Source organism: Coregonus clupeaformis, chromosome 6, assembly GCF_020615455.1.
Source record: "Coregonus clupeaformis isolate EN_2021a chromosome 6, ASM2061545v1, whole genome shotgun sequence".
Taxonomy (NCBI): domain Eukaryota; kingdom Metazoa; phylum Chordata; class Actinopteri; order Salmoniformes; family Salmonidae; genus Coregonus; species Coregonus clupeaformis.
The window spans coordinates 48,384,136-48,408,920 of record NC_059197.1 but is presented as its reverse complement, the minus strand read 5'-3'; the positions used below and the strand labels follow the sequence as shown (position 1 = coordinate 48,408,920).

Here is a 24,785-nt window from a genome sequence, read left to right as displayed (position 1 = left end):
GGTCTCACAAACAACGCTCTGGCTCTAGACTAATGCAACCCAGCTGCTGTAGCTCAAACAATGTTTAAAAAGGGGTTAAAAGTCCAAAACGCGCCAGCGATAGTGGGACTCAAGAATGATTTTGAAATACTTTGTGCTAAATTCCTGTGGTTCGATTTCAAGGGAAATTATGGGAATGATACAGCCCGAAACTCCATCAACAATCTTTATTTATTTTACTCAATCAAGCTGTGACTTGCACAGCAAAACACAGGCTTCCAGTTCAGTCCAGTAAATAAAAATAAAATCTTTAATGTTTCAGTTAATAAAAATCATCAAACTCTGATATATAGATGTACAACACACACACACTGTAACGTGTGTATATATTACAGTTGATAAAAAAACTAAAACACATTCAACCCCACACTCAGATCCCAAATCAAGTTCAAGTACCGGAAAAATGTATATAGTCTGCACAAAATAAAATCCCAAAATGACCACACCCAAATGGGAGGTCTGTTTACAAAATAATTAACTTAAAGATGCACTATGCAGAAATCGCTCTGACGTTTCCCGGTTGCTAAAATGAGAATAGTTTACTTCATTTCAGTTTGTGACAAAACAAGCAGTTATTGTGTAGAGAATCATTGTACCATCTAAACCGCTGTGAAATATATTTTCCATAACCAAAAATATTGTATTTTCAGCTGTTTGAAGCTGGTGTACAAACAGAAAGTAAAAGAAGCAAAAACTAAACTTCAGAACGAGAAGCATAGAAATAGCGCACATAGAACAGATCTACCGCTTCTTAGATTTGCTTTCAACGGGAATGAAAGATCTCACATTTCTATGTGAATTTGGTCAGGTTTCCCAAAAAGTTACATATTGTTACATACACAGGATAAAAAAATAAATAAATTGCATTGTAATTTCAGAAAATGTCCATAATATATTTTTTACAGCTGTTTGAAGCTGGTGGACCAAAACTGAAAGCAACTTGGTCTACCACCCAAAGGACATCCAGTCAACTTGACAACTGTGGGAGTCACTGGAGTCAACCAAACACCATTTACATTTTAAAACACATCCACACGCACAGCATTGTAATGCCTTCCCATTGTGCACACCTAATAAACGTAGGAAGTTTGACTTAAACTTCAAGGGCCGGTTTCGGACCCAGACTAAGCCTAATCCTGGACTAAAAAACATTTCCAACAGATATTCGTAATTTATCTTGCTTTTTAGTCCAGGGTTAGGCTTAATCGTTGTCCAGGAAACCACCCCAGGAGTGCTGCTCTGCTTGGTTGTCCAGCACACCTTCTAACCCCACGCTCAAAGACCCAGGTAAGGGACTGAACCAAACTAGTGATACATACTCCAACCCAAAGACCAGGCCAAACTACCACCTCTATAGCAGTGCTAGGTGAGAGCGGAGGGTCCTGAGAGATCCAGAGGGTCTAGGTTGCTCCACCGCAGTACACTTACTCACACACGCATGGGGCGCTGCAACGCTGATAAAAGGCCACAGGCTTGGGGAGCGATGGGTGGGCCAGTAAGTTCACAGTTCCAGCCCACATAGTTCAGTCTCCAGTCCAGTTTAGTTGGACCCACTGGGGTCACCGCAGGGGGGCGCCAGGCCTAGACTGATGAGAGGCGGGTGGGAGGTCGTAGGGTGAGAGGACAGAGGTTTTCTCCAGTGTTATGTGGCAGCGTCTCCAGTGATGAAGGGCAACTTCTCCTCTGAGTCCAACACGCTCTGCATCTCCAGCTCAGAGCTGTCCCCCAGAGTTCCAGTGCCCCTCCCCCGGCCCCCGCGGGAGCCCCGCGTCCCCCTGCCACGCCGACACAGCCCCCTAAAGTCCAGGTTGGCCAGGGTCACCTCCAGTGTGTAGTACAGGGACCAGAAGAGAGCGAAGCAGCCCAGCAGTAGCAGAGACTACACAGAGACATGGTGATGAGAGAGGGGAGGAAATTACTAAATGAGGCATATTGTGTGTGTGTGTGTGTGTGTGTGTGTGTGTGTGTGTGTGTGTGTGTGTGTGTAACATACCTTGAGGCTGTTGGAGGTGAACGGGCTGACCATCTCAGGGGGGATGTCCATGCCTGCAGGACAGGGCAGGGAGAAACTGCTGTCCAGATACTGCCCTCCCATAGCCTCCTCCACCACACTGTCAATCAAAACACACAAACAATCAATGCTCACATCCACTAAGGGAACGCCAATGACAAAACATCACTTTCCTTTAAAAATAGAGGATCCAGAAACACATAATATATTTTTTACTTTTACACATATTTTCTATTTATATAACCCAGGCTGCTCTTTTAACAGTGATGTGTGTCTCCTGACCTCTGTCTCTCCTTGACCTCTTCGAAGGACAGAGAGGAGCCGTACAGAGTGAGCTTCCAGTGCTTCAGAGAGCCCAGCGGCAACGCAGGCTCTTCTAAAAGAAAGAAAGAAAGAGAGAGAGGGACAGAGAGGGAACAGAGACGGAGAGAGGGACAGAGAGGGAACAGAGACAGAGAGGGAACAGAGACAGAGAGGGAACAGAGACAGAGAGATAGGGGGGGGGAGAAAGAGATGAAGACTGAATGAGCAGGAGAGAGCTTATAGTGTAGCTGTGGTCATGTAGTAGTCAGTGGAACGCAGGTGAATGACAGACAGAGAGAGACTGACCCTTACTGTGGTCAGAGACTTGCAGCCTGTACTGGCCCTCGGCTCTCTCTCCCCAGCAGCGCACAGTGGAAAACGTCCAGTCTGAGTAACCCGAGGTATCCCTGGAGTGACACACAACAGGACAGAGGCAAGGATGCTAATAAATGGGGGTGAGTGTTATACATTATGCCCCAAACAATTAAGAGTAAGTGAAGAAATGTATTTGATCCCCTGCTGATTTTGTACGTTTGCCCACTGACAAAGACATGATCAGTCTATAATTTTTATGGTAGGTTTATTTGAACAGTGAGAGACAGAATAACAAAACAAAAAAATACAGAAAAACGCATGTAAAAAATGTTATAAATGTATTTGCATTTTAAATGAGGGAAATAAGTATTTGACCCCTCTGTAAAACATGACTTAGTACTTGGTGGCAAAACCCTTGTTGGCAATCACAGAGGTCAGATGTTTCTTGTAGTTGGCCACCAGGTTTGCACACATCTCAGGAGGGATTTTGTTCCACTCCTCTTTGCAGATCTTCTCCAAGTCATTAAGGTTTCGAGCCTGACGTTTGGCAACTCGAACCTTCAGCTCCCTCCGCAGATTTTCTATGGGATTAAGGTCTGGAGACTGGCTAGGCCACTCCTGGACCTTAATGTGCTTCTTCTTGAGCCACTCCTTTGTTGCCTTGGCTGTGTGTTTTGGGTCATTGTCATGCTGGAATACCCATCCACGACCCATTTTCAATGCCCTGGCTGAGGGAAGGAGGTTCTCACCCAAGATTTGACGGTACATGGCCACGTCCATCGTCCCTTTGATGCGGTGAAGTTGTCCTGTCCCCTTAGCAGAAAAACACCCCCAAAGCATAATGTTTCCACCTCCATGTTTGACGGTGGGGATGGTGTTCTTGGGGTCATATGCTGCATTCCTCCTCCTCCAAACACGGCGAGTTGAGTTGATGCCAAAGAGATCAATTTTGGTCTCATCTGACCACAACACTTTCACCCAGTTCTCCTCTGATGGGATCTTGCATGGAGCCTCAGGCCGAGGGAGATTGACAGTTCTTTTGTGTTTCTTCCATTTGCGAATAATCGCACCAACTGTTGTCACCTTCTCACCAAGCTGCTTGGCGATGGTCTTGTAGCCCATTCCAGCCTTGTGTAGGTCTACAATCTTGTCCCTGACATCCTTGGAGAGCTCTTTAGTCTTGGCCATGGTGGAGAGTTTGGAATCTGATTGATTGATTGCTTCTGTGGACAGGTGTATTTTATACAGGTAACAAACTGAGATTAGGAGCACTCCCTTTAAGAGTGTGCTCCTAATCTCAGCTCGTTACCTGTATAAAAGACACCTGGGAGCCAGAAATCTTTCTGATTGAGAGGGGGTCAAATACTTATTTCCCTCAATAAAATGCAAATCAATTTCTAACGTTTTTGACATGCGTTTTTCTGGATTTTGTTGTTGTTATTCTGTCTCTCACTGTTCAAATAAACCTACCATTAAAATTATAGACTGATCATTTCTTTGTCAGTGGGCAAACTTACAAAATCAGCAGGGGATCAAATCCTTTTTTCCCTCACTGTAGGTTGGAGTCATTAAAACTTGTTTTTCAACCACACCACACATTTCTTGTTAACAAACTATAGTTTTGGCAAGTCGGTTAGGACATCTACTTTGTGCATGATACAAGTAATTTTTCCAACAGACAGATTATTTCATTTACAATTCACTGTATCACAATTCCAGTGGGTCAGAAATGTACATACACTAAGTTGACTGTGCCTTTAAACAGCTTGGAAGATTCCAGAAAATGATGTCATGGCTTTAGAAGCTTCTGATAGGCTAATTGACATCATTTGAGTCAATTGGAGGTGTACCTGTGGATGTATTTCAAGGCCTACCTTCAAATTCAGTGCCTCTTTGCTTGACATCATGGGAAAATCAAAAGAAATCAGCCAAGACCTCAGAAAAACAATTGTAGACCTCTACAAGTCTGGTTCATCCTTGGGAGCAATTTCCAAGCGCCTGAAGGTACCACGTTCATCTGTACAAACAATAGTACACAAGTATAAACACCATGGGACCACGCAGCCGTCATACCGCTCAGGAAGGAGACGCGTTCTGTCTCCTAGAGATGAACGTACTTTGGTGCGAAAAGTGCAAATCAATCCCAGAACAACAAGAAAGGACCTTGTGAAGGTGCTGGAGGAAACGGGTACAAAAGTATCTATATCCACAGTAAAACGAGTCCTATATCGACATAACCTGAAAAGCCGCTCAGCAAGGAAGAAGCCACTGCTCCAAAACAACCATAAAAAAGCCAGACTATGGTCTGCAACTGCACATGGGGCCAAATATCGTACTTTTTGGAGAAATGTCCTCTGGTCTGATGAAACAAAAATAGAACTGTTTGGCCATAATGACCATCGTTATGTTTGGAGGAAAAAGGGGGAACTTTCAAGCCGAAGAACACCATCCCAACCGTGAAGCACGGGGGTGGCAGCATCATGCTGTGGGGGTGCTTTGCTGCAGGAGGGACTGGTGCACTTCACAAAATAGATGGCATCATGAGGAAGGAAAATGATGTGGATATATTGAAGCAACATCTCAAGACATCAGTCAGGAAGTTAAAGCTTGGTCGCAAATGGGTCTTCAAAATGGACAATGACCCCAAGCATACTTCCAAAGTTGTAGCAAAATGGCTTAAGGACAACAAAGTCAAGGTATTGGAGTGGCCATCACAAAGCCCTGACCTCATCGTATAGAACATTTGTGGGCAGAACTGAAAAGGCATGTGCGAGCAAGGAGGCCTACAAACCTGACTCTGTTACACCAGCTCTGTCAGGAGGAATGGGCCAAAATTCACCCAATTTATTGTGGGAAGCGTGTGGAAGGCTACCCGAAACGTTTGACCCAAGGTAAACAATTTAAAGGAAATGCTACCAAATACTAATTGAGAGTATGCAAACTTCTGACCCACTGGGAATGTGATTAAAGAAATACAACCTTAAATAAATAATTCTCTCTACTATTATTCTGACATTTCACATTCTTAAAATAAAGTAGTGATCCTAACTGACCTAAGGCAGGGAATTTTTACTAGGATTAAATGTCAGGAATTGTGAAAAACTGAGTTTAAATGTATTTGGCTAAGTTGTATGTAACCTTCTGACTTCAACTGTATCTGTTATTACTGCACTGTTGGAGCTAGAAACAAGCATTTTGCTGCACCTGCGATAACATACGCAAATATGTGTACGCGACCAATAAACTTTTATGTGTGTGCATGCGCAAACTCACGTATCCAGAGTACGGCGCGCCCCGATGAGTGAGGTCATGCCACTGGGGCAGAGCAGCATGATCTCCACATTGCCGCGGCGAGTATGGGCCAGTGTCAAAGTGACAGACACATGCTCCAAGGTCTGCATTCCGGACTGCCTGAGGTCAGCTGCAGTCACTGGGGTGAGAGGAGCACAGATATCCTAATAAATTACTATACAGTGGGGGAAAAAAGTATTTAGTCAGCCACCAATTGTGCAAGTTCTCCCACTTAAAAAGATCAGAGAGGCCTGTAATTTTCATCATAGGTACACGTCAACTATGACAGACAAATTGAGAATTCTTTTCCCAGAAAATCACATTGTAGGATTTTTAATGAATTTATTTGCAAATTATGGTGGAAAATAAGTATTTGGTCACCTACAAACAAGCAAGATTTCTGGCTCTCACAGACCTGTAACTTCTTCTTTAAGAGGCTCCTCTGTCCTCCACTCGTTACCTGTATTAATGGCACCTGTTTGAACTTGTTATCAGTATAAAAGACACCTGTCCACAACCTCAAACAGTCACACTCCAAACTCCACTATGGCCAAGACCAAAGAGCTGTCAAAGGACACCAGAAACAAAATTGTAGACCTGCATCAGGCTGGGAAGACTGAATCTGCAATAGGTAAGCAGCTTGGTTTCAAGAAGTCAACTGTGGGAGCAATTATTAGGAAATGGAAGACATACAAGACCACTGATAATCTCCCTCGATCTGGGGCTCCACGCAAGATCTCACCCCGTGGGGTCAAAATGATCACAAGAACGGTGAGCAAAAATCCCAGAACCACACGGAGGGACCTAGTGAATGACCTGCAGAGAGCTGGGACCAAAGTAACAAAGCCTACCATCAGTAACACACTACGCCGCCAAGGACTCAAATCCTGCAGTGAAAGACGTGTCCCCCTGCTTAAGCCAGTACATGTCCAGGCCCGTCTGAAGTTTGCTAGCGTGCATTTGGATGATCCAGAAGAGGATTGGGAGAATGTCATATGGTCAGATGAAACCAAAATAGAACTTTTTGGTAAAAACTCAACTCGTCGTGTTTGGAGGACAAAGAATGCTGAGTTGCAATTAAAGAACACCATACCTACTGTGACGCATGGGGGTGGAAACATCATGCTTTGGGGCTGTTTTTCTGCAAAGGGACCAGGACGACTGATCCGTGTAAAGGAAAGAATGAATGGGGCCATGTATCGTGAGATTTTGAGTGAAAACCTCCTTCCATCAGCAAGGGCATTGAAGATGAAACGTGGCTGGGTCTTTCAGCATGACAATGATCCCAAACACACCGCCCGGGCAACGAAGGAGTGGCTTCATAAGAAGCATTTCAAGGTCCTGGAGTGGCCTAGCCAGTCTCCAGATCTCAACCCCATAGAAAATCTTTGGAGGGAGTTGAAAGTCCGTGTTGCCCAGCGACAGCCCCAAAACATCACTGCTCTAGAGGAGATCTGCATGGAGGAATGGGCCAAAATACCAGCAACAGTGTGTGAAAACCTTGTGAAGACTTACAGAAAACGTTTGACCTGTGTCATTGCCAACAAAGGGTATATAACAAAGTATTGAGAAACTTTTGTTATTGACCAAATACTTATTTTCCACCATAATTTGCAAATAAATTCATTAAAAATCCTACAATGTGATTTTGTTTCTCATTTTGTCTGTCATAGTTGACATGTACCTATGATGAAAATTACAGGCCTCTCATCTTTTTAAGTGGGAGAACTTGCACAATTGGTGGCTGACTAAATACATTTTTTCCCCACTGTATGTCCTTTATAGGAATGGCAGAGTGAGGAGGAGAGCAGATGAGCCAATGAAAACTACATATAACAGTGAAGGGTCGGCTATGGACACAATTGATTGACCTTTACTCTGGTAGCCCATAGGTCCAATCTTAATTAAAGGCCATATAAAGACATTCCATTTAGTGTGAAACTGTATTTTGTATATGCATCTGTTCCAGACACGCCTCAGACATTCCCAGACCCCCCCCCGAAGCCTTCAACAGTTTCACTACACCATCCACTGTGCAATGGCTCTCTTGCTGATATTCTACAGCTAATTATTGTGAGGACTTCTGGTACTCACAAGTGTAGTAAAACGTGCACCCACCCACCCCAGAGGAATACAATATGTCTCAGTCATAGAATATGCACAAAGAGCAGACAGACTTGTAGTCCCTCACAGCGGAGTCACCCTCTTCCCTTTCTCTCTGGATTCCTGACCTGCAGCGTACTCTAATTCACTGGCATTTCCTCGCCCCCTGTTTGCTAATGGGCCTTAATGCTCCATTACCATGTAGGGAAAAACCCTTCCCCAGGCCAAGGAAGTAGAGGAAGAGAGAGGGACATACAAAGGTGTAGAGGGAGAGAGACTGGTGGTGAAGGAGGGCAGAAAGAGGGGTAGAGTAGGATTGGGGGGGACTTCTTGGAGTCCAGCCATCTTCTTCCAAACGTACAGGACTCGTAAGAGTTCCTCAGAGACCCTCCCACACAGACAGTGACCTTTGATGAGAATCTCACTCTTCATCCACATGCAACTCTGTGTTGTTGTTTTTAATCGCACTGCTTTGCTTTATCTTGGCCAGGTCGCAGTTGTAAATGAGAACTTGTTCTCAACTGGCTTACCTGGTTAAATAAAGGTGAAATAAAATAAAATAAAAAAACATCACGACTTGTGGGTCTTAAGAGTGTGTTACTGCCTTCTCATAAAAGTTTGGTATTAAATCAAGCACAAACTTGTTGCAACACAAATGCTCCAGCTCTGAAATGATACAATCTTTTTCACCAATATCTAGGTCTGCATAATCATCTCAATAAAGCTAAATCAATACAATGGCAGTAAATGGATGGTAAATATCATGCCAAAGGCTCTGGCTATGCTCTGTGAATATTATTCTCTCCCTCTGAGACACACACAAGGAACAAGGGAAGATAAATAAGCCAGTGATTTGTCTGCATCCCAAATGGCACCCGTTTCCCTACATATTTGCATTACTTTTGATCAGAGGAGCCCAGGTAAAAAGTAGTGCACTATAAGAAAAGAGTGCCATTTGGGAGCCACAGTTTGCACCCCATACATTCCTCTCCTGACATTTAGCTCAAACATCTTAGACATTTTAAACTTTTTGCACTTTTAACAACTGTTTTTCTTTTCAATAATAACACACCCCTATCTTTTGGGAATCTAACGTTTGGGACTGAACATCGGAACTCTAGTCTTCCCTTTTCACACGGGAAGGAAATAGTGCTCATACTAACCGCTGGACCTTAAGCTAACGGACCGGCCAAAACACATAGCAACAAGGTCAACAAATAGCCTAGCGATTGAGTAGTTAAACACAACAACCTGCTTCATGTATCGTTGGGAATAAACAAAACTAGCTTACTTTTCAATGAATGGAAATAGAATTTCCATGTATAAATACAAAGTCGATTTACATCTCGAATTTCATTAATTCAAAACACATGTTTCACTTGGACTAAAACATTTAGCCTTTGTCAGCAACTCTTCCACTGCTTTGTCCTTAGAAACCCTAGTCACGTGAGACTGGACACACACACACACACACAAAGGGCTGTGCTGCAGCAGGGAAACACACTGCTTCTGGCTCTGCTCCTGACCACAGAACAGGCAACACACAGGCTGCATACGCTGGGCCAGGAGGCGATAGGGAGGCCAGAAAAGAGAGAAGAACAGAGGGAGGAATACAGATATCTCTGCTGTGATGAGGTCACTGTGTGTGTGTGTAAGAGAGGGAGAGAGGAAGAGAGAGAAATACAGATAAAGAGAGAGGGTAGGGTAAGGGAGGGGAGGGAACGTAGGGATGTGTTCTCTCCTCCATAGTTTAGTCAGTGTGCCCAGTGACAGAGAGACTCTGAAGAACATTGCCTAATAAGGGCAGACTGCTGATTGCCTGTTGGGAGGTTCTCTCTGGAGAGCACTAACAGAGAGAAGAGAAACAGCAAATATTCAGACTTGCATATTATGAGACTCGCTTGCTTGCTCATTCTCTCTCTCTCTCTCTCTCACACACACACACACACAAACGCTACCAACCGTTCCAGGTTAGATTGAGTTGCTCCGGATAGGCTGGGATAAGCTCCTCCTCCTTCAGCACTGGGCTCTGATAGGACACTAGGAATGGCACCATCTCCCACACCTGATTAATACACACAAAAAAAAAAAAAAAAAGACTTTCCACATGTATACCTTCAGTCTTTTTTAAATGAGCAGAATATTGACTTAGCTGAAAGAAAATCCCTACCACTCCTTACTGTATCAGTAGTGTAGTTGGTTAAGCTTGACATTAGTGTGCTGCTGAGACATTAGGAAGGGAGTGGGTGAGGTGGAGTGGTACCTTGGCAGCGTTGACCAGCCTCCAGGCGTTGAGCAGGCCGAAGCCGTGCTGGTGACTGTGGTGGAAGCCAGCGCCATTGATTTTCCAGTCCCCTTGCACATCATACTACAGAAACACACACACACACACACTCAATTAGGAACTGTATGTGCCTGTGTAGCAGTGATTAATGACACAGTACATAAAGGTGAGTCATACATTTCTTTCTTTGTACTCCATCACTTTGGATTTGAAATGATACAATGACTATGAGGTTAAAGTGCAGACTGTCAGCTTGAATTTGAGGGTATTTTCATCCGTATCGGGTGAACCGTTTAGAAATTACAGCACTTTTTGTCCTTAGTCCTTCCATTTTAGGGGACCAAAAGTATTGGGACAAATATCATACCCCTCCCAAAATTGCTAACCTCCCGTTATTGTAATGGTGAGAGGTTAGCATGTCTAGGTGGTATGATATTTGTGCCTCTGTAACTTTCTCACTCATCATTATTCACGATTCATTCAGAATTATCCGTAATCAGGGTAGCATCCAAATTAATGTAGAAGTGTTTAGAAACATATTCTATTCTTATTTACAATAAAAGTGACTAAAATGACACAATACATTATTTACCATTCATTTCTATTGGGCACAAAATAATCTGAAACACAATCAAAACAAACAGCAAAAGCATCCAACAAATGTGTAGAGTCACAAGCTTGATGTAGTCATTGCATACTATGAATGGGACCAAATACTTCACTTTTTACTACTTTAATAAACATACACTCAGTCTACCAAACATTAGGAACACCTTCCTAATATTGAGTTGCATCCCCCCTTTTCCCTCAGAACAGCCTCAATTCGTCGGAGCATGGACTCTACAAGGTGTCAAAAGCGTTCCATATGGATGCCGGCCCATGTTGACTCCACAGTTGTGTGAAGTTGGCTGGGTGTCCTTTGGGTGGTGGACCATTCTTGAGACACACAGGAAACTGTTGAGCGTGAAAAACCCAGCAGCGTTGCAGTTCTTGACACAAACCGGTGCGCCTGGCACCTAGTACCATTCCACATTCAAAGGCATTCACCCTCTGAATGGCACATTGTACCTGTGTGGCTGTGTAGGTGATGATGTGCTGCACGTCTCTCCAGGTGAGACAGGGCCGGACCTGCAGCATCAGCGCCACCATGCCAGCCGCCAGGGGCGCTGCCGCCGAGGTGCCCGTGTGCCCGTCAGTACAGCCCGTGCCCTGCTGCAGTGACCAGTCTGACGTCACCTACACAGTACACACAGAAGAGTCATAAACATGTATACGAATCTCACACACTATTACAAACAGTCAGTGGTAAGGAGCTATGTGACGACTAGAGAGGAAAAGAGACAGAAAAGATGGAAAGAGTTGGAGATAGAGGGGCTGAAGGAGGAGAAAAAGTAGAGAGAAGTGCTAAAACAGACAGAGAGGAACGGGTGAAGGAGAGAAGTGGAGGGAGAGAGATTGATAGGAATACAGGGACAGGGAGAATCGGGCTGCTGATGGACTCATTGGTAAACATGATCTCTGCGAGGGGGGAAGAGAGGTAACGGCTCTATAGGCACTGTTTCAGCCTTACTGAATTATCATTGCATGTCAGACCTGCATACTAGCATAGATCCCACAGCCCTTCCCAATGGAGAGAAATGACTATGGTTGCATCCCAAATGGCACCCTATTCCCTATAGGACTTCAGTGGAAAATACCCTGGATAGTCATGGGTTCAATATTTGACGTAAACAAAGAGAGAATAAGCTCTGTGATGTGTGTAGAGTTATGGGTTAGAATGTAGCGTATATTGTTGCATATGTAGTAGCTTATGAGCATAATATGCATGACAATGGTATAGACTGAGGTGTACAGCATTCATATATGGTCCCAAATGGCACCCTATTCCCTATATACGTTTATATGAATGCAGCTGCCATTGTATTGAAGTCATTGGACACAGTTTATCATAGCGCATTGCGCTTAATTATGGGTGATGGGTTCAGTACACATCATTGCATTTTGTATCAGAATGTGGGCTGGCCCTCCTTGAAGTCTTGTAGATCGATGCATTGCGCTCTTTTTGTCTATAAAGCCCTCTTGCATAAACTTCCGCCGTACCTTACCTCATTATTAACCTATAGATGTACGGGCTACCGGACCCGGGCTCAGGGATGGATAACTCTGGAGATCACTTCCATCTCTACTGAGTTGGGTAGATCTGATTTTAGTTTTTTTGCACCTTACATGTGAAATGATCTACAATACACTTTAGAATTGGAAGAATTGGTGCCTCTAGGGCATTTCAGACTATTTTTTATTATTGTGTTTTTCTATTTTTTGTTGTGTATTGTAATGTGTAGTTTAATGTGTTTATTGTATTTTTATGTATATTGTGGTGCTATACAGGGCTCATCAGGAAAATAGACCTTGGTCTCAGCATTGACTCCCTGTCAAAATAATAGTTAAATAATACACTGCTCAAAAAAATAAAGGGAACACTTAAACACAATGTAACTCCAAGTCAATCACACTTCTGTGAAATCAAACTGTCCACTTAGGAAGCAACACTGATTGACAATACATTTCACATGCTGTTGTGCAAATGGAATAGACAACAGGTGGAAATTATAGGCAATTAGCAAGACACCCCCAATAAAGGACTGGTTTTGCAGGTGGTGACCACAGACCACTTCTCAGTTCCTATGCTTCCTGGCTGATGTTTTGGTCACTTTTGAATGCTGGAGGTGCTTTCACTCTAGTGGTAGCATGAGACGGAGTCAACAACACACACAAGTGGCTCAGGTAGTGCAGCTCATCCAGGATGGCACATCAATGCGAGCTGTGGCAAGAAGGTTGCCGTGTCTGTCAGCGTAGTGTCCAGAGCATGGAGGCACTACCAGGAGACAGGCCAGTACATCAGGAGACGTGGAGGAGGCCGTAGGAGGGCAACAACCCAGCAGCAGGACTGCTACCTCCGCCTTTGTGCAAGGAGGAGCACTGCCAGAGCCCTGCAAAATGACCTCCAGCAGGCCACAAATGTGCATGTGTCTGCTCAAACAGGTTCACACTGAGCACATGTGACAGACGTGTCAGAGTGGAGACGCCGTGGAGAACGTTCTGCTGCCTGCAACATCCTCCAGCATGACCAGTTTGGCGGTGGGTCAGTCATGGTGTGGGGTGGCATTTCTTTGGGGGGCCGCACAGCCCTCCATGTGCTCGCCAGAGGTAGCCTGACTGCCATTAGGTACCGAGATGAGATCCTCAGACCCCTTGTGAGACCATATGCTGGTGCAGTTGGCCCTGGGTTCCTCCTAATGCAAGACAATGCTAGACCTCATGTGGCTGGAGTGTGTCAGCAGTTCCTGCAAGAGGAAGGCATTGATGCTATGGACTGGCCCGCCCGTTCCCCAGACCTGAATCCAATTGAGCACATCTGGGACATCATGTCTCGCTCCATCCACCAACGCCACGTTGCACCACAGATTGTCCAGGAGTTGGCGGATGCTTTAGTCCAGGTCTGGGAGGAGATCCCTCAGGAGACCATCCGCCACCTCATCAGGAGCATGCCCAGGCGTTGTAGGGAGGTCATACAGGCACGTGGAGGCCACACACACTACTGAGCCTCATTTTGACTTGTTTTAAGGACATTACATCAAAGTTGGATCAGCCTGTAGTGTGGTTTTCCACTTTAATTTTGAGGGTGACTCCAAATCCAGACCTCCATGGGTTGATACATTTGATTTCCATTGATAATTTTTGTGTGATTTTGTTGTCAGCACATTCAACTATGTAAAGAAAAAAGTATTTAATAAGATTATTTCATTCATTCAGATCTAGGATGTGTTATTTTAGTGTTCCCTTTATTTTTTTGAGCAGTGTATAAAATATATAATGCACTACTTTTGAGCACTATAAAAGGAAATAGGGTGCCATTTGGGACGCAGCCATGCAGTATAGATCCAGACCATGCAGACAGTGCTGTCTAAACAGCTTGTCTTCCAAAGGAGTAAGGGTCCTCTCTGAAGCGTTGGTGACACAGACACACAGCTAGGGTTGTTTGACCATAGGTGACGACAGGTCTGGTCGGACACAGAGAGGAGAGACAGTTTGACAGGAACACTACAGGCTCTCTGCTGTGGAGGGAAAGGGACTGAGAAGAATCCACAGACATATGTTAACTAAAACGCCTTCTCTCATTTAAAGCAGCTGTCATTGCCATGAAAGCACAGAGCAGAGCAGAGAGCGCACAGACTTCAGCACTGCTCAACATCAAATGGGACCCATGTGTTGTGAATGTGATGAGGGAATGGTACATAGCAGTGGTGGCACTGTAGCATAGCACATGGCAGCTAGAGGCGGTTGGCTGGTGGGTGGATACAGTGGCTGCATTCCAAAGGGTTCGTGCATAGTGCACTACTGGTCAAAAGCAGTGCACTATATAGGGAATAGGGTGCCATGTGGGACACACACACTCGTGCAACAGGGTAGAAGAGCCCTAAAACCACTTGGCCTGGTGTTTAGTGGTGGATTTGGCTTTTCAGGAAGTCACGGATGCCAGTTGAGGGTTTGAGGGTTTTGACCTAGGGGTTACGTCACCCAGCCAAACCATGTCACCCAGGAGATGGCAACAAACAGCAGCAAACAGAGAGCTTTGCCTTACAGCTCTCCTCTCTAGCTTCCTAAAACCCTCTCCTATGCACTTGCTCAAAACGCAGAACCATATGATGCAAAATGCATCATACCAGCTGTATTTCTGTATTTTGAAAGTTATGCATCTTGAAAACTTGATTGCTGACATGAAAATCATTTTGGGGTTATATCAACAATGGACTAATGAAACAAATACCAAAAGATAGTTTTTGGGTGGAGTTTTCCTTTAACTCACCAGCCATCAATGTGTCCTTCTCTCCGCTTCATTCAAAGATGTCTGATTGGCACAGTACAGTATCATCTGTCATTATCCGACTGTCTAACTTTCTCATCAATCTATGTCTTAAGAGCCTAGGCACAACCAGTCTTTGTAAGGGGGATTCCATTCGTACCATGGTGCAGTTCACTGCAGGTGAGAACGCAGTCAAACTCAGGAAGGTGCGCGGTATTATTGGCTGTTTGACTGCGAGCATTTGATGAAATGCAAGCAGTACCATAACTTGGTATCTCTGAAACATTCTGTAAGTAGCAGCGCATTCATGAGCACATCCAATGCAGATTAGGGGAGAGGGGGGCTGGGATATAGGCTATGGAATATAGCCTATTCACGTCGGTGTTAGAGCGGTTATTGCGCAGTTTACTCCCGCATGTTGTTGGAAGACCAAAGCGAAAGTAATATGAAGTTTGGGACATACAAGTTATGCTTCTTGATAATCATAGATGGATTTAACATGGGCATTTTTCTCCAATAAACTAATGACTTGCATGAACACATGGTTGTTTAGGCATTTTAGTTTGTTTGACATTTGGTAATGTGAAACCAAACGGACCAAATGGAAAAAATACAACGGAACAAATAATCAAACTCTGAATCGAGCTATAGCTCAGAACTATGTGTGAAAACGCCCTCTAAATGGTGTGTGTGTTACTATCAGTACAGACTCACGATACTACGCAGCGTTTTGCCCCCACTGCTGAAGGTGACAGCCAGCATGGAGGCACACTCCTCAGCATAGAAGGGCATCTTCCCTTCCTCATTTACTGCTCCTACAAGAGACACACATACACACGATTAGAAACACAACACACAGACACAGAGATAGACAACATTGCTCTTATTCACTTACCAATGGTAATAGTGTAGATTGAGTTAGCATAGCCATCGTAGTTGCAGTTGTCCTCGTACTGGCCCCCGTTGCCACTGGCGACGACAAAGATACTGCCGAAGCCCCTTCTGCCAGCAATCACGCCGTGCTGCAGCGCCGCCTATAGGCAAAACAAGGAAACATTCGCTTCAGTTAGTCACGCCTAATAACTTCTTGTAGACTAATACAGCCAACCAGAGTATATAGCAACATTTTAAAATGGTTAACAAGGCTCCTCATTGGTGAGCAGCATTCACAGGGCTAGTCATAACTGAATATTCAATATTAAGTATACAAAACATTAAGAGCACCTGCTCTTTCCATGACAGACTGACCAGGTGAAAGCTATGATCCCTTATTGATGTCACTTGTTAAATACCACTTCAATCAGTGTAGATGAAGGGGAGGAGGCAGGTTAAAGAATGAGTTTTAAGCCTTGAGACATGGATTGTGCATGTGTGCCATTCAGGGGGGTGAATGGGCAAGACAAAAGATGTAAGTGCCTTTGAACGGGGTATGGTAGTAGGTGCCAGGCACACCGGTTTGTGTCAAGAACTGCAATGCTGCTGGGTTTTTCACGCTCAACAGTTTCCCGTTTGTATCAAAAACGGTCCACCACCCAAAGGACATCCAGCCAACTTGACAACTGTGGGAAGCATTGGAGTCAACATGGGCCGGCATCCCTGTGGAATGCTTCTGACACCTTGTAGCGTCCATGGAAGGTGTTTCTAATGTTTGGTATACTCAGTGTATGTCATTATAATCCTATCCTGTGTGTATACCTCCATTCTTAGGTTTGTGAAAAGCTGGAAGCCGCAGCTAGCATGAATTTCTATTAGACCATGAGGACTGGCTGAGGGGATTTGGTAGTTCTGATTCATTTCCACAGTGCCTGCCAAAGCCATTCAGGGAGTGAGGCACACCTAGGCAACGAACATGATCAGAAAAAGCCAGACACTCTGTCTCGAGTCAGAGTGTGTGTGTATGTGCATGTACGTGTGTAAGGGATGGGCCTTCTCTTTTCTTGGTCTCATAAGACACTCACACAAACTGTGCCCTGTAGAGTGCAACAGTATACTTCCCTCTGCTGGTACAGGAGAGTGGTGCAGAAATGCGTTCTCATAATGCATTTCTATAAGGAGACTAGGGCTGGCAATACATGTTAGAAATGGGTTGTGTGTAGTAACGTATGTTGTATCCATGCTAACCTTGCCCAAGGGGTGTGGTCCATCGACAGTGCGGCCATCATCATCAGGACCCCAACTGAGGAGGAGGAGGAGAGGGAAGAGGAGAGCACAGTTGAGTCAGACACATTTTTCCTACAGCCACTGAAGAGCAGCGGAGGAAAAATCTAGAGAGAGAGAGAAGGGCATATCTTTATAACCACGCTTAGAGCTGTGGTTGGCTGTATATTCCTGTTAGTAGTTTCCTTTATGCTGAGACTATAAGCAAACCAAGCATGTTCAGAGTCATGTGAGGCTGAGCTGTACACGGTTGTACCTGCAGCTGTAGACATCGTTGATCTGGTAGTGCTTGTTGAAAGCCACTGCCTCCATACTGTCTGTGAGCGGCCCATCCAGGACTCTGATACCTGAACAGACAAAATATGACGAGGATTTCAAAATATAAGAATCTCATGGCACAATCTAAATAACTAGGGCCATGAGATTTTCCTCAGCACCTGACCAGACCAGGGTTGTATTCACTAGGGGCCCGATTCAGACTTAGGAAATGTATACCTTTCCTACACGTTTTGATTTAAGCACTTCTCAGTATTTGGTATTCAGACGTACCTTATGCAGATGCACAACGAGCTCTTTGGGAGTGGCTCCCTTATGCGCACTGAATACATTTAATTCAACTGCTGAAAACCTTCCCACTTGCTGGCCAACAGATTTCCTCATGGAGTTGTCATTCAATGGGGTTTTCAGCACATTTATCTAGCCCTCCCTTTAAATATGGTGTACCTTTAATTTGAATTTTCTCGACAGACAATATAATATATAGAGAACGGGTTCAGAATATTAGGGATCAATAAAATAAAAACATCTAAATAAATGCATATTTGTCTCCGTTTCAACAACAATTGGTAGATTTTAAAATACTCTAATCTTGTAGATAATTTAGGGTTAGGAAAGGGAATGAATCATAAAAAACAGGTTTGGAGAGCCTTTACACACAAAATATATTGATTAATGAAAAATACAGTGGTTTGATTCATACTGAAAGTTGCCATATTCAATTGTTCAATTCATAAAATATTGGAAGGTGAGAAAAGTGTACAATAGGGGTTGAAAAGTAGTCCTATAAATCAACCCTACTAATCATGGAACTGTATGACAACGATCCAGTGGTCGTGAAATGTGCACCAGGCTCAAACTGCTAAGTGTGGTATGAGTTCCATAATGATTCAAATAGGCCAGGGTTTCCCAAACTCGGTCCTCGGGACCCCAAGGGGTGCAACGTTTTGTTTTTTGACCTAGCACTACAAAGATGATTCAAATAATCATCAAGCTTTGATCATTTTAATCAGCTGTGTAGCGCTAGGGTAAAAAACAAAACGTGCACCCCTTGGGGTCCTGAGGACCGATTTTGGGAAACCCTGAAATAGGCTACCATGTCCCAAATTAGTTAGCCTTAAATGTTCCACTATTACTAGCAATCCTCAGAAACAACTACACGGACGTGACAGAGGAAAGAAAGGTAAACAGAATGGAATGATGCAAAATGTAGGCTACAAATTGAAGGAAACGAACACTAAAGTTACAGTTATAAATGTATGTGGGAATTACTGACGGTGGCTACCAATAGTGGCTAATATTAAGCATGAGACAAAAAAAAATGTACATGGAGAAAAGCCCGGGCATATAATTAAAACATTCTAGAGCGCATCAATCAACTCAGTAGGTTTGATGCTACAGAAGCATATAGCTTGGGTCTATAGGACATAGAATAAATTCTGATTAACGGCACAGCTATTTATAGCTTACTTCACTGAGGAAAAGGGGCTGAAATACGTCATGTTGATATTATTTTCAGTTTGCTTCCATGACTGGTTTCACATTCGTCTCTAGCGATCATAAGGAAAAATCATCTAAAACAATTGCTATTTGTAATTACAGTCCCCTTCTCCAAACGAATACTCATTTACCTAGCTCTTATCAATTAGACATTACTATGCATGGAGAATGGTGTTATTTCTATTGGAAATTGTAGATGTTTTTCCACTTGGAACCGACAGGTGCTCGACATTAGTCATGGTTTCCTTGCGCGTAAAGGTGGTGGAATTATGAGGGAATTAAGTCAAGGTCAGAATACGGCGTACATCTCCGCCACCTCAATTTCTATGATATCCACCCCAAACGTTTAGCTGGCTGTCACATGCGTTTCCTAATGCTCATGTTCAAAATCAGAATACTTGTTGAGAGAAGAGTGCTTAAAGTTCAATTTATGCGCGCGCAACTTGGGTCTGATTTCCCCCCTAGACAAACAGAATAAAACTGACAAATAGGGAGGGACTACCTGAACGTGTCCAAAAAGCAATACTACATTTCATTTTCCGTGCAAACTATTTGCTATGGTGTCCACTAATGACTAAAATCCTGGAAAATAACCAAGCTTTCCAAACACACAACGTACCCGCCACTTTACTGCCATAGGCCACGCCCACAGCGCAGAAGCTGTTGTTGGAGACGGCAGCGATCTCCCCGGCGCAGCGTGTGCCGTGGTGGTTGTCACTGTGGGCGTCCGGGTGGGGCATGGGGTCCGGGTCGTTGGAGTTCAAGTCATAACTGCCCTCTGGACTCTAAAGGGACAGAATGAAGCACGAGAACATTTGTATTTGGGAAGAATAAAGCATGTGAGAATGTGAATTTGGAAAATAACATACTACATGATGACAATTGTAAAAAGCTTTAAAAAGAAACAAAGTCACTAATTATGCTCCCAAATATTTTATGGGTATAGCAACATTTCGGCACTGAACCCTAACCCTGAAGAAAGCACTGCGTGCCGGAACGTTGGTTGCAATACCCATGAAATATTTGGGAACATAAGAGTGTGCAACTTACTTTCTTTTTATAGTTTACGCTCAGTTAGTCAGAACCTCTACAAAAGATTTTGGGGTGTGCGTCAGCCTATGCCTTTTAATAGCAACATGCTTAAAAGGAAATAGGCCTAGACGTGGCCAGCATGAAACTCACATAGTTTGACTGAATGTCCTGGAGGGTGTGCTGAACCCCATCGTCCACGACCACCACGGTCACCCCTACCCCTGTGATGTTGCGCTCCCATACACCAGTCACATTGATGTCCATGCCCTCCCTGACATCGTTGTGCTGTGGTTGGGTGGAGAGGAGGAGGTAGAAAGAGTGGATGGAGGAGGAGAAGAGCGGGGAAGTGACCATGGTCGAAAACATTGTTCACAAATGAGGAATGAAAATAAACGTAGCATATACAGTGAGGGAAAAAAGTATTTGATCCCCTGCTGATTTTGTACGTTTGCCCACTGACAAAGACATGATCAGTCTATAATTTTAATGCTAGGTTTATTTGAACAGTGAGACAGAATAACAAAACAAAAATCCAGAAAAACACATGTCAAAAATGTTATAAAGTGATTTGCATTTTAATGAGGGAAATAAGTATTTGACCCCACTGCAAAACATGACTTAGTACTTGGTGGGAAAACCCTTGTTGGCAATCACAGAGGTCAGACGTTTCTTGTAGTTGGCCACCAGGTTTGCACACATCTCAGGAGGGATTTTGTCCCACTCCTCTTTGCAGATCTTCTCCAAGTCATTAAGGTTTCGAGCCTGACGTTTGGCAACTCGAACCTTCAGCTCCCTCCACATATTTTCTATGGGATTAAGGTCTGGAGACTGGCTAGGCCACTCCAGGACCTTAATGTGCTACTTCTTGAGCCACTCCTTTGTTGCCTTGGCCGTGTGTTTTGGGTCATTGTCATGCTGGAATACCCATCCACAACCCATTTTCAATGCCCTGGCTGATGGAAGGAGGTTCTCACCCAAGATTTGACAGTACATGGCGGCGTCCATCGTCCCTTTGATGCGGTGAAGTTGTCCTGACCCCTTAGAAGAAAAACACCCCCAAAGCATAATGTTTCCACCTCCATGTTTGACGTGGGGATGGTGTTCTTGGGGTCATAGGCAGCATTCCTCCTCCTCCAAACACGGCGAGTTGAGTTGATGCCAAAGAGCTCGATTTTGGTCTCATCTAACCACAACACTTTCACCCAGTTCTCCTCTGAATCATTCAGATGTTCATTGGCAAACTTCAGACGGAAGGGGGACCTTGCGGGCGCTGCAGGATTTCAGTCCTTCACGGCGTAGTGTGTTACCAACTGTTTTCTTGGTGACTATGGTCCCAGCTGCCTTGAGATCATTGACAAGATCCTCCCGTGTAGTTCTGGGCTGATTCCTCACCGTTCTCATGATCATTGCAACTCCACGAGGTGAGATCTTGCATGGAGCCCCAGGCCGAGGGAGATTGACAGTTCTTTAAAATGCAAATCAATTTATAACATTTTTGACATGCGTTTTTCTGGATTTTTTGGTTGTTATTCTGTCTCTCACTGTTCAAATAAACCTACCATTAAAAATATAGACTGATAATTTATTTTTCAGTGGGAAAACGTACAAAATCAGCAGGGGATCAAATACTTTTTTCCCTCACTGTAGCTGACTCAGTTAAAAAAGTACTGTGCATTCTTACATATCTGAATATTCTATAGGCTTAAGTGTGCAGTAAGTCTCACCAGGTGCCACTGTAAGGGGTATCTGGGGTCGTTGAAGGCCATTGCCCTCTTGGAGCGGTGGAGGACCTGCTCCTGGGAGTGCCAGAGCACATGAGGGTGGGCTTCCAGCACGTCCCCCGGCCTGCCCTCCTCCTCGGGCCCAGCACAGAGCAGGTAGTGGCCCTCCAGCTGCCCTATCTGGCCCCTGTTCTCCAGGCCTGCCTGCTCAGCCACCCTGCTGGCCAGCTCGTGCAGGGTGGAGCCTTCAGTCCCTAGCAGCTCTGAGTCTGTGTGCAGCCGGACGGCCCAGGACTGGCCCGGCCCACAGGAGGGGGGAGGAGACGGGGGAGGGGCGGATGTGTGGAGGGTATGAACAGTCAGGCGGAGCATAGAGGTCAGGCCCAGGAGGAACAGGAACAAGGGGGGTGAACCCATAGCAACACAGGCACGTGATCAACGCAAGTTCTTCTCCGCCTCCACATTAGGACCTGCAGCCTGAGGAGACACAGAAGAGGGAGAGATGGCCACTGCAGTGTGGTATTCAAAAGGCAGTAGCGAGATTTCACAACAACAGACCAGTTCTCATATTCAACAGCCCTCAAAGTAATGCACTGGTACACACCCTTCATTGGCACACTGTTCATGTCAGAACTCCAGCCAATCACTGCACCAGCCCTATATAACATTGTGCTGTTAATGACACTGACACTGGAGAGGCGGCCGGTACGTTTTTTTACCATATCCATGTGACACTATGATCCTGCTAATGATAGGCTAGTCTAACCACAGAACACAAGGACAACTCCATGTAGCGTATGAATCAACTAAAGTTGTAAAAAATGCCAAAGCTATCGTGGACAATGCATATTTTGCCGAGTATTGACGCCTTTTTCTCTGTTAGGAAAGAATAGGACTATAACCTGACTAATGTTACAGCACACACAGACTTGTCGTGACACGAATTCACACAAATTGTGTTGTTTATGACGGTGTGGACGGAGGCCATTTGAACCCACATTTTGTCAAGCTTGTAAATTAAGATGGGAGAATTTAGCTAAAAGCAGAATAAGCTAGACTATATCAAAAAGGGAAAGACTCAGGTTGTCATTTCTGGGTTGTTAGACCAGTTCAAGTTATTTTCCGAGGACATCAACACTAGGGCAGGGGTAGCCCATGCATAGAAGCTAACTACATTTAGTGCTTACTGACAATAGTATATTCTGGCCGGGGAAGTTTTGTTAAAGTGTTGTCACTGAAAAATACTGTTGACTGCAACTGTGTTAAAACTGACTTATTCCCTGAATATGCATAGCCATCTCAAGACAACTTGCTGGGAAGTCATATGTCCTACTTATCAGTACACTCTTAACTTAAGCGTTACAAAACTTCTGATCAAATAAACCATAAATTTTTGGGTTGACCAAATTCAACACTCATTGACTTGGTGAAAACTCCTCGCTTGGTGAACAAACAACAAACCCAGCACCTGCTTGAGGGAGACAGATTTTCCACAGAGTTGGGCCTCTCTTCCTCTCTGTTTTAACTCTAAACTGCCACACCTGATTCAATTAGTGAACTAATCATCAAGCCTTTGACTAATTGAATCAGGTGTGCCAATGTAGGGTTAAAACTAAAATGTGAAACATCTGTGGGGGGCCAAGGAGAGGGTTGGGAAACCCTGATTTAGTCCATTATTGTGCTAGGACAGGGTTTCGCAAACGGGTGCACATTTTGGTTTTTGCCCTAGCGCTACACAGCTGATTCAAATAACCAACTCATCAGCAAGCTTTGATTATTTGAATCAGCTGTGTAGTGTTAGGGCAAAAACCAAAACGTGCACCCAGGGCGGCCCCTGGTCCGAGTTAGGGAATCCCTGGGCTAGGGCAGGGACAAGTGTTATTCAGTACAGTAGTAGAGGAAAACTTAGTATGGATATCAATGTTGACAGATTAACAAACAAAACAATTTTTGTTAGCTAACGTTAACTATGTATGTGTTAGCTAGTTTGGTAGAAGTAGGCCTAACTCAGCATCCTATCTCCCAATTAAAAAATTGATGGAATTAACATCGCTAGTTCGCTAACTAACGTTAGACTGAAGTAAAACCCCACTGTTTGTTTCGGGAGTGTAACTCGCTGTACAGTAACGTAGGCTAGCTAGCTACTAACGTTAGGTAGTTAGCTGCAGTCCTAGTTACAGCAGTTTGGAAGCTCGTTTTATAACACGACTGCGACCGAAACGAAATAGCGAACTACACACGTTTTATTCGACAACTAGTTATGTAAATAGCCAGACAACACTCCTTAGTTCGTCTGATAGCTGCTAATTAACTACGGGCTAGCAATAAACGGACCGTGCGGATGTTTTCAGAACTAGCTAGCCAGCTAACGACGTTAATTAGCCAGTAGTAGTTAGTTCTCAACACGCAAGTACTTTAATAACATGGCTACATTTCATACGGATTAAATGTATTTTACCTTTTCGTCGACGTCTTTATTCTACAGTTTGTGTTCGACAATTTCATTTACCATCACTTGAGAGACTGTAGTTTCCGTAATGTCGTCACTTCCGCAACAACTTTTCTATGTATGTTTTTTTTAATCCACTTGGGGGAGACGTCTATTATGTGTACCAGTATGTTTAGCCATCATTACACTCCCTGCCACGCTAAACATATTTGACAGATGACAGGGAGTACAAGGAGTGGAATGTTTGTTAGCTGAACAGACTGGTATCCAGGCAGGCTAACAGGTGAGGTGAAATATAATACAAGTTTACAGATATCCCACAGCTAGATCATCATAACCTCTAGGAATGATCAAGTTGCTACATCTATTTTTGGACTTTAAAATTAATGATACAATGATAATACCAAACATTAGGAACACCTTCCTAATATGGAGTTGCA

The 24,785-nt window shown here is 44.2% G+C and overlaps 1 protein-coding gene across 2 annotated transcripts; it reads right to left on the bottom strand.

The window, feature by feature from the left end:
- Window positions 1–952: 952 nt before the first annotated feature.
- Window positions 953–24,552, bottom strand: LOC121567491 (proprotein convertase subtilisin/kexin type 7). Of its 2 annotated transcripts, none has more exons than XM_041877571.2 (16): window positions 24,355–24,552; window positions 21,900–22,373; window positions 20,326–20,460; window positions 19,763–19,928; window positions 17,624–17,714; window positions 17,332–17,386; window positions 16,106–16,244; window positions 15,925–16,025; window positions 11,415–11,582; window positions 10,326–10,430; window positions 10,025–10,127; window positions 5,942–6,098; window positions 2,666–2,760; window positions 2,333–2,426; window positions 2,033–2,150; window positions 953–1,918 (listed from the first exon to the last, which is right to left on the bottom strand). In XM_041877571.2, the coding sequence occupies exons 2-16, from the start codon at window positions 22,311–22,313 to the stop codon at window positions 1,682–1,684; spliced, it is 2,178 nt and encodes a 725-aa protein (XP_041733505.1). In that variant the 5' UTR covers window positions 22,314–22,373; window positions 24,355–24,552; the 3' UTR covers window positions 953–1,681. The 2 variants fall into 2 exon arrangements, with proteins under 2 accessions (XP_041733505.1, XP_041733504.1); XM_041877570.2 differs by having other exon boundaries at window positions 2,660–2,760; window positions 24,355–24,550.
- Between the last annotated feature and the right edge of the window lie 233 nt (window positions 24,553–24,785).

Coding starts and splice junctions, on each gene's coding strand:
- LOC121567491 (XM_041877570.2), bottom strand. CDS start 22,313: ATGGGTTCACCCCCCTTGTTCCTGTTCCTCCTGGGCCTGACCTCTATG. Junction 17,715..19,762: donor CTATGGCAGTAAAGTGGCGG/GTACGTTGTGTG, acceptor TTGTCTGTTCAG/GTATCAGAGTCCTGGATGGG. Junction 1,919..2,032: donor TCACCTCCAACAGCCTCAAG/GTATGTTACACA, acceptor GTCTCTGTGTAG/TCTCTGCTACTGCTGGGCTG.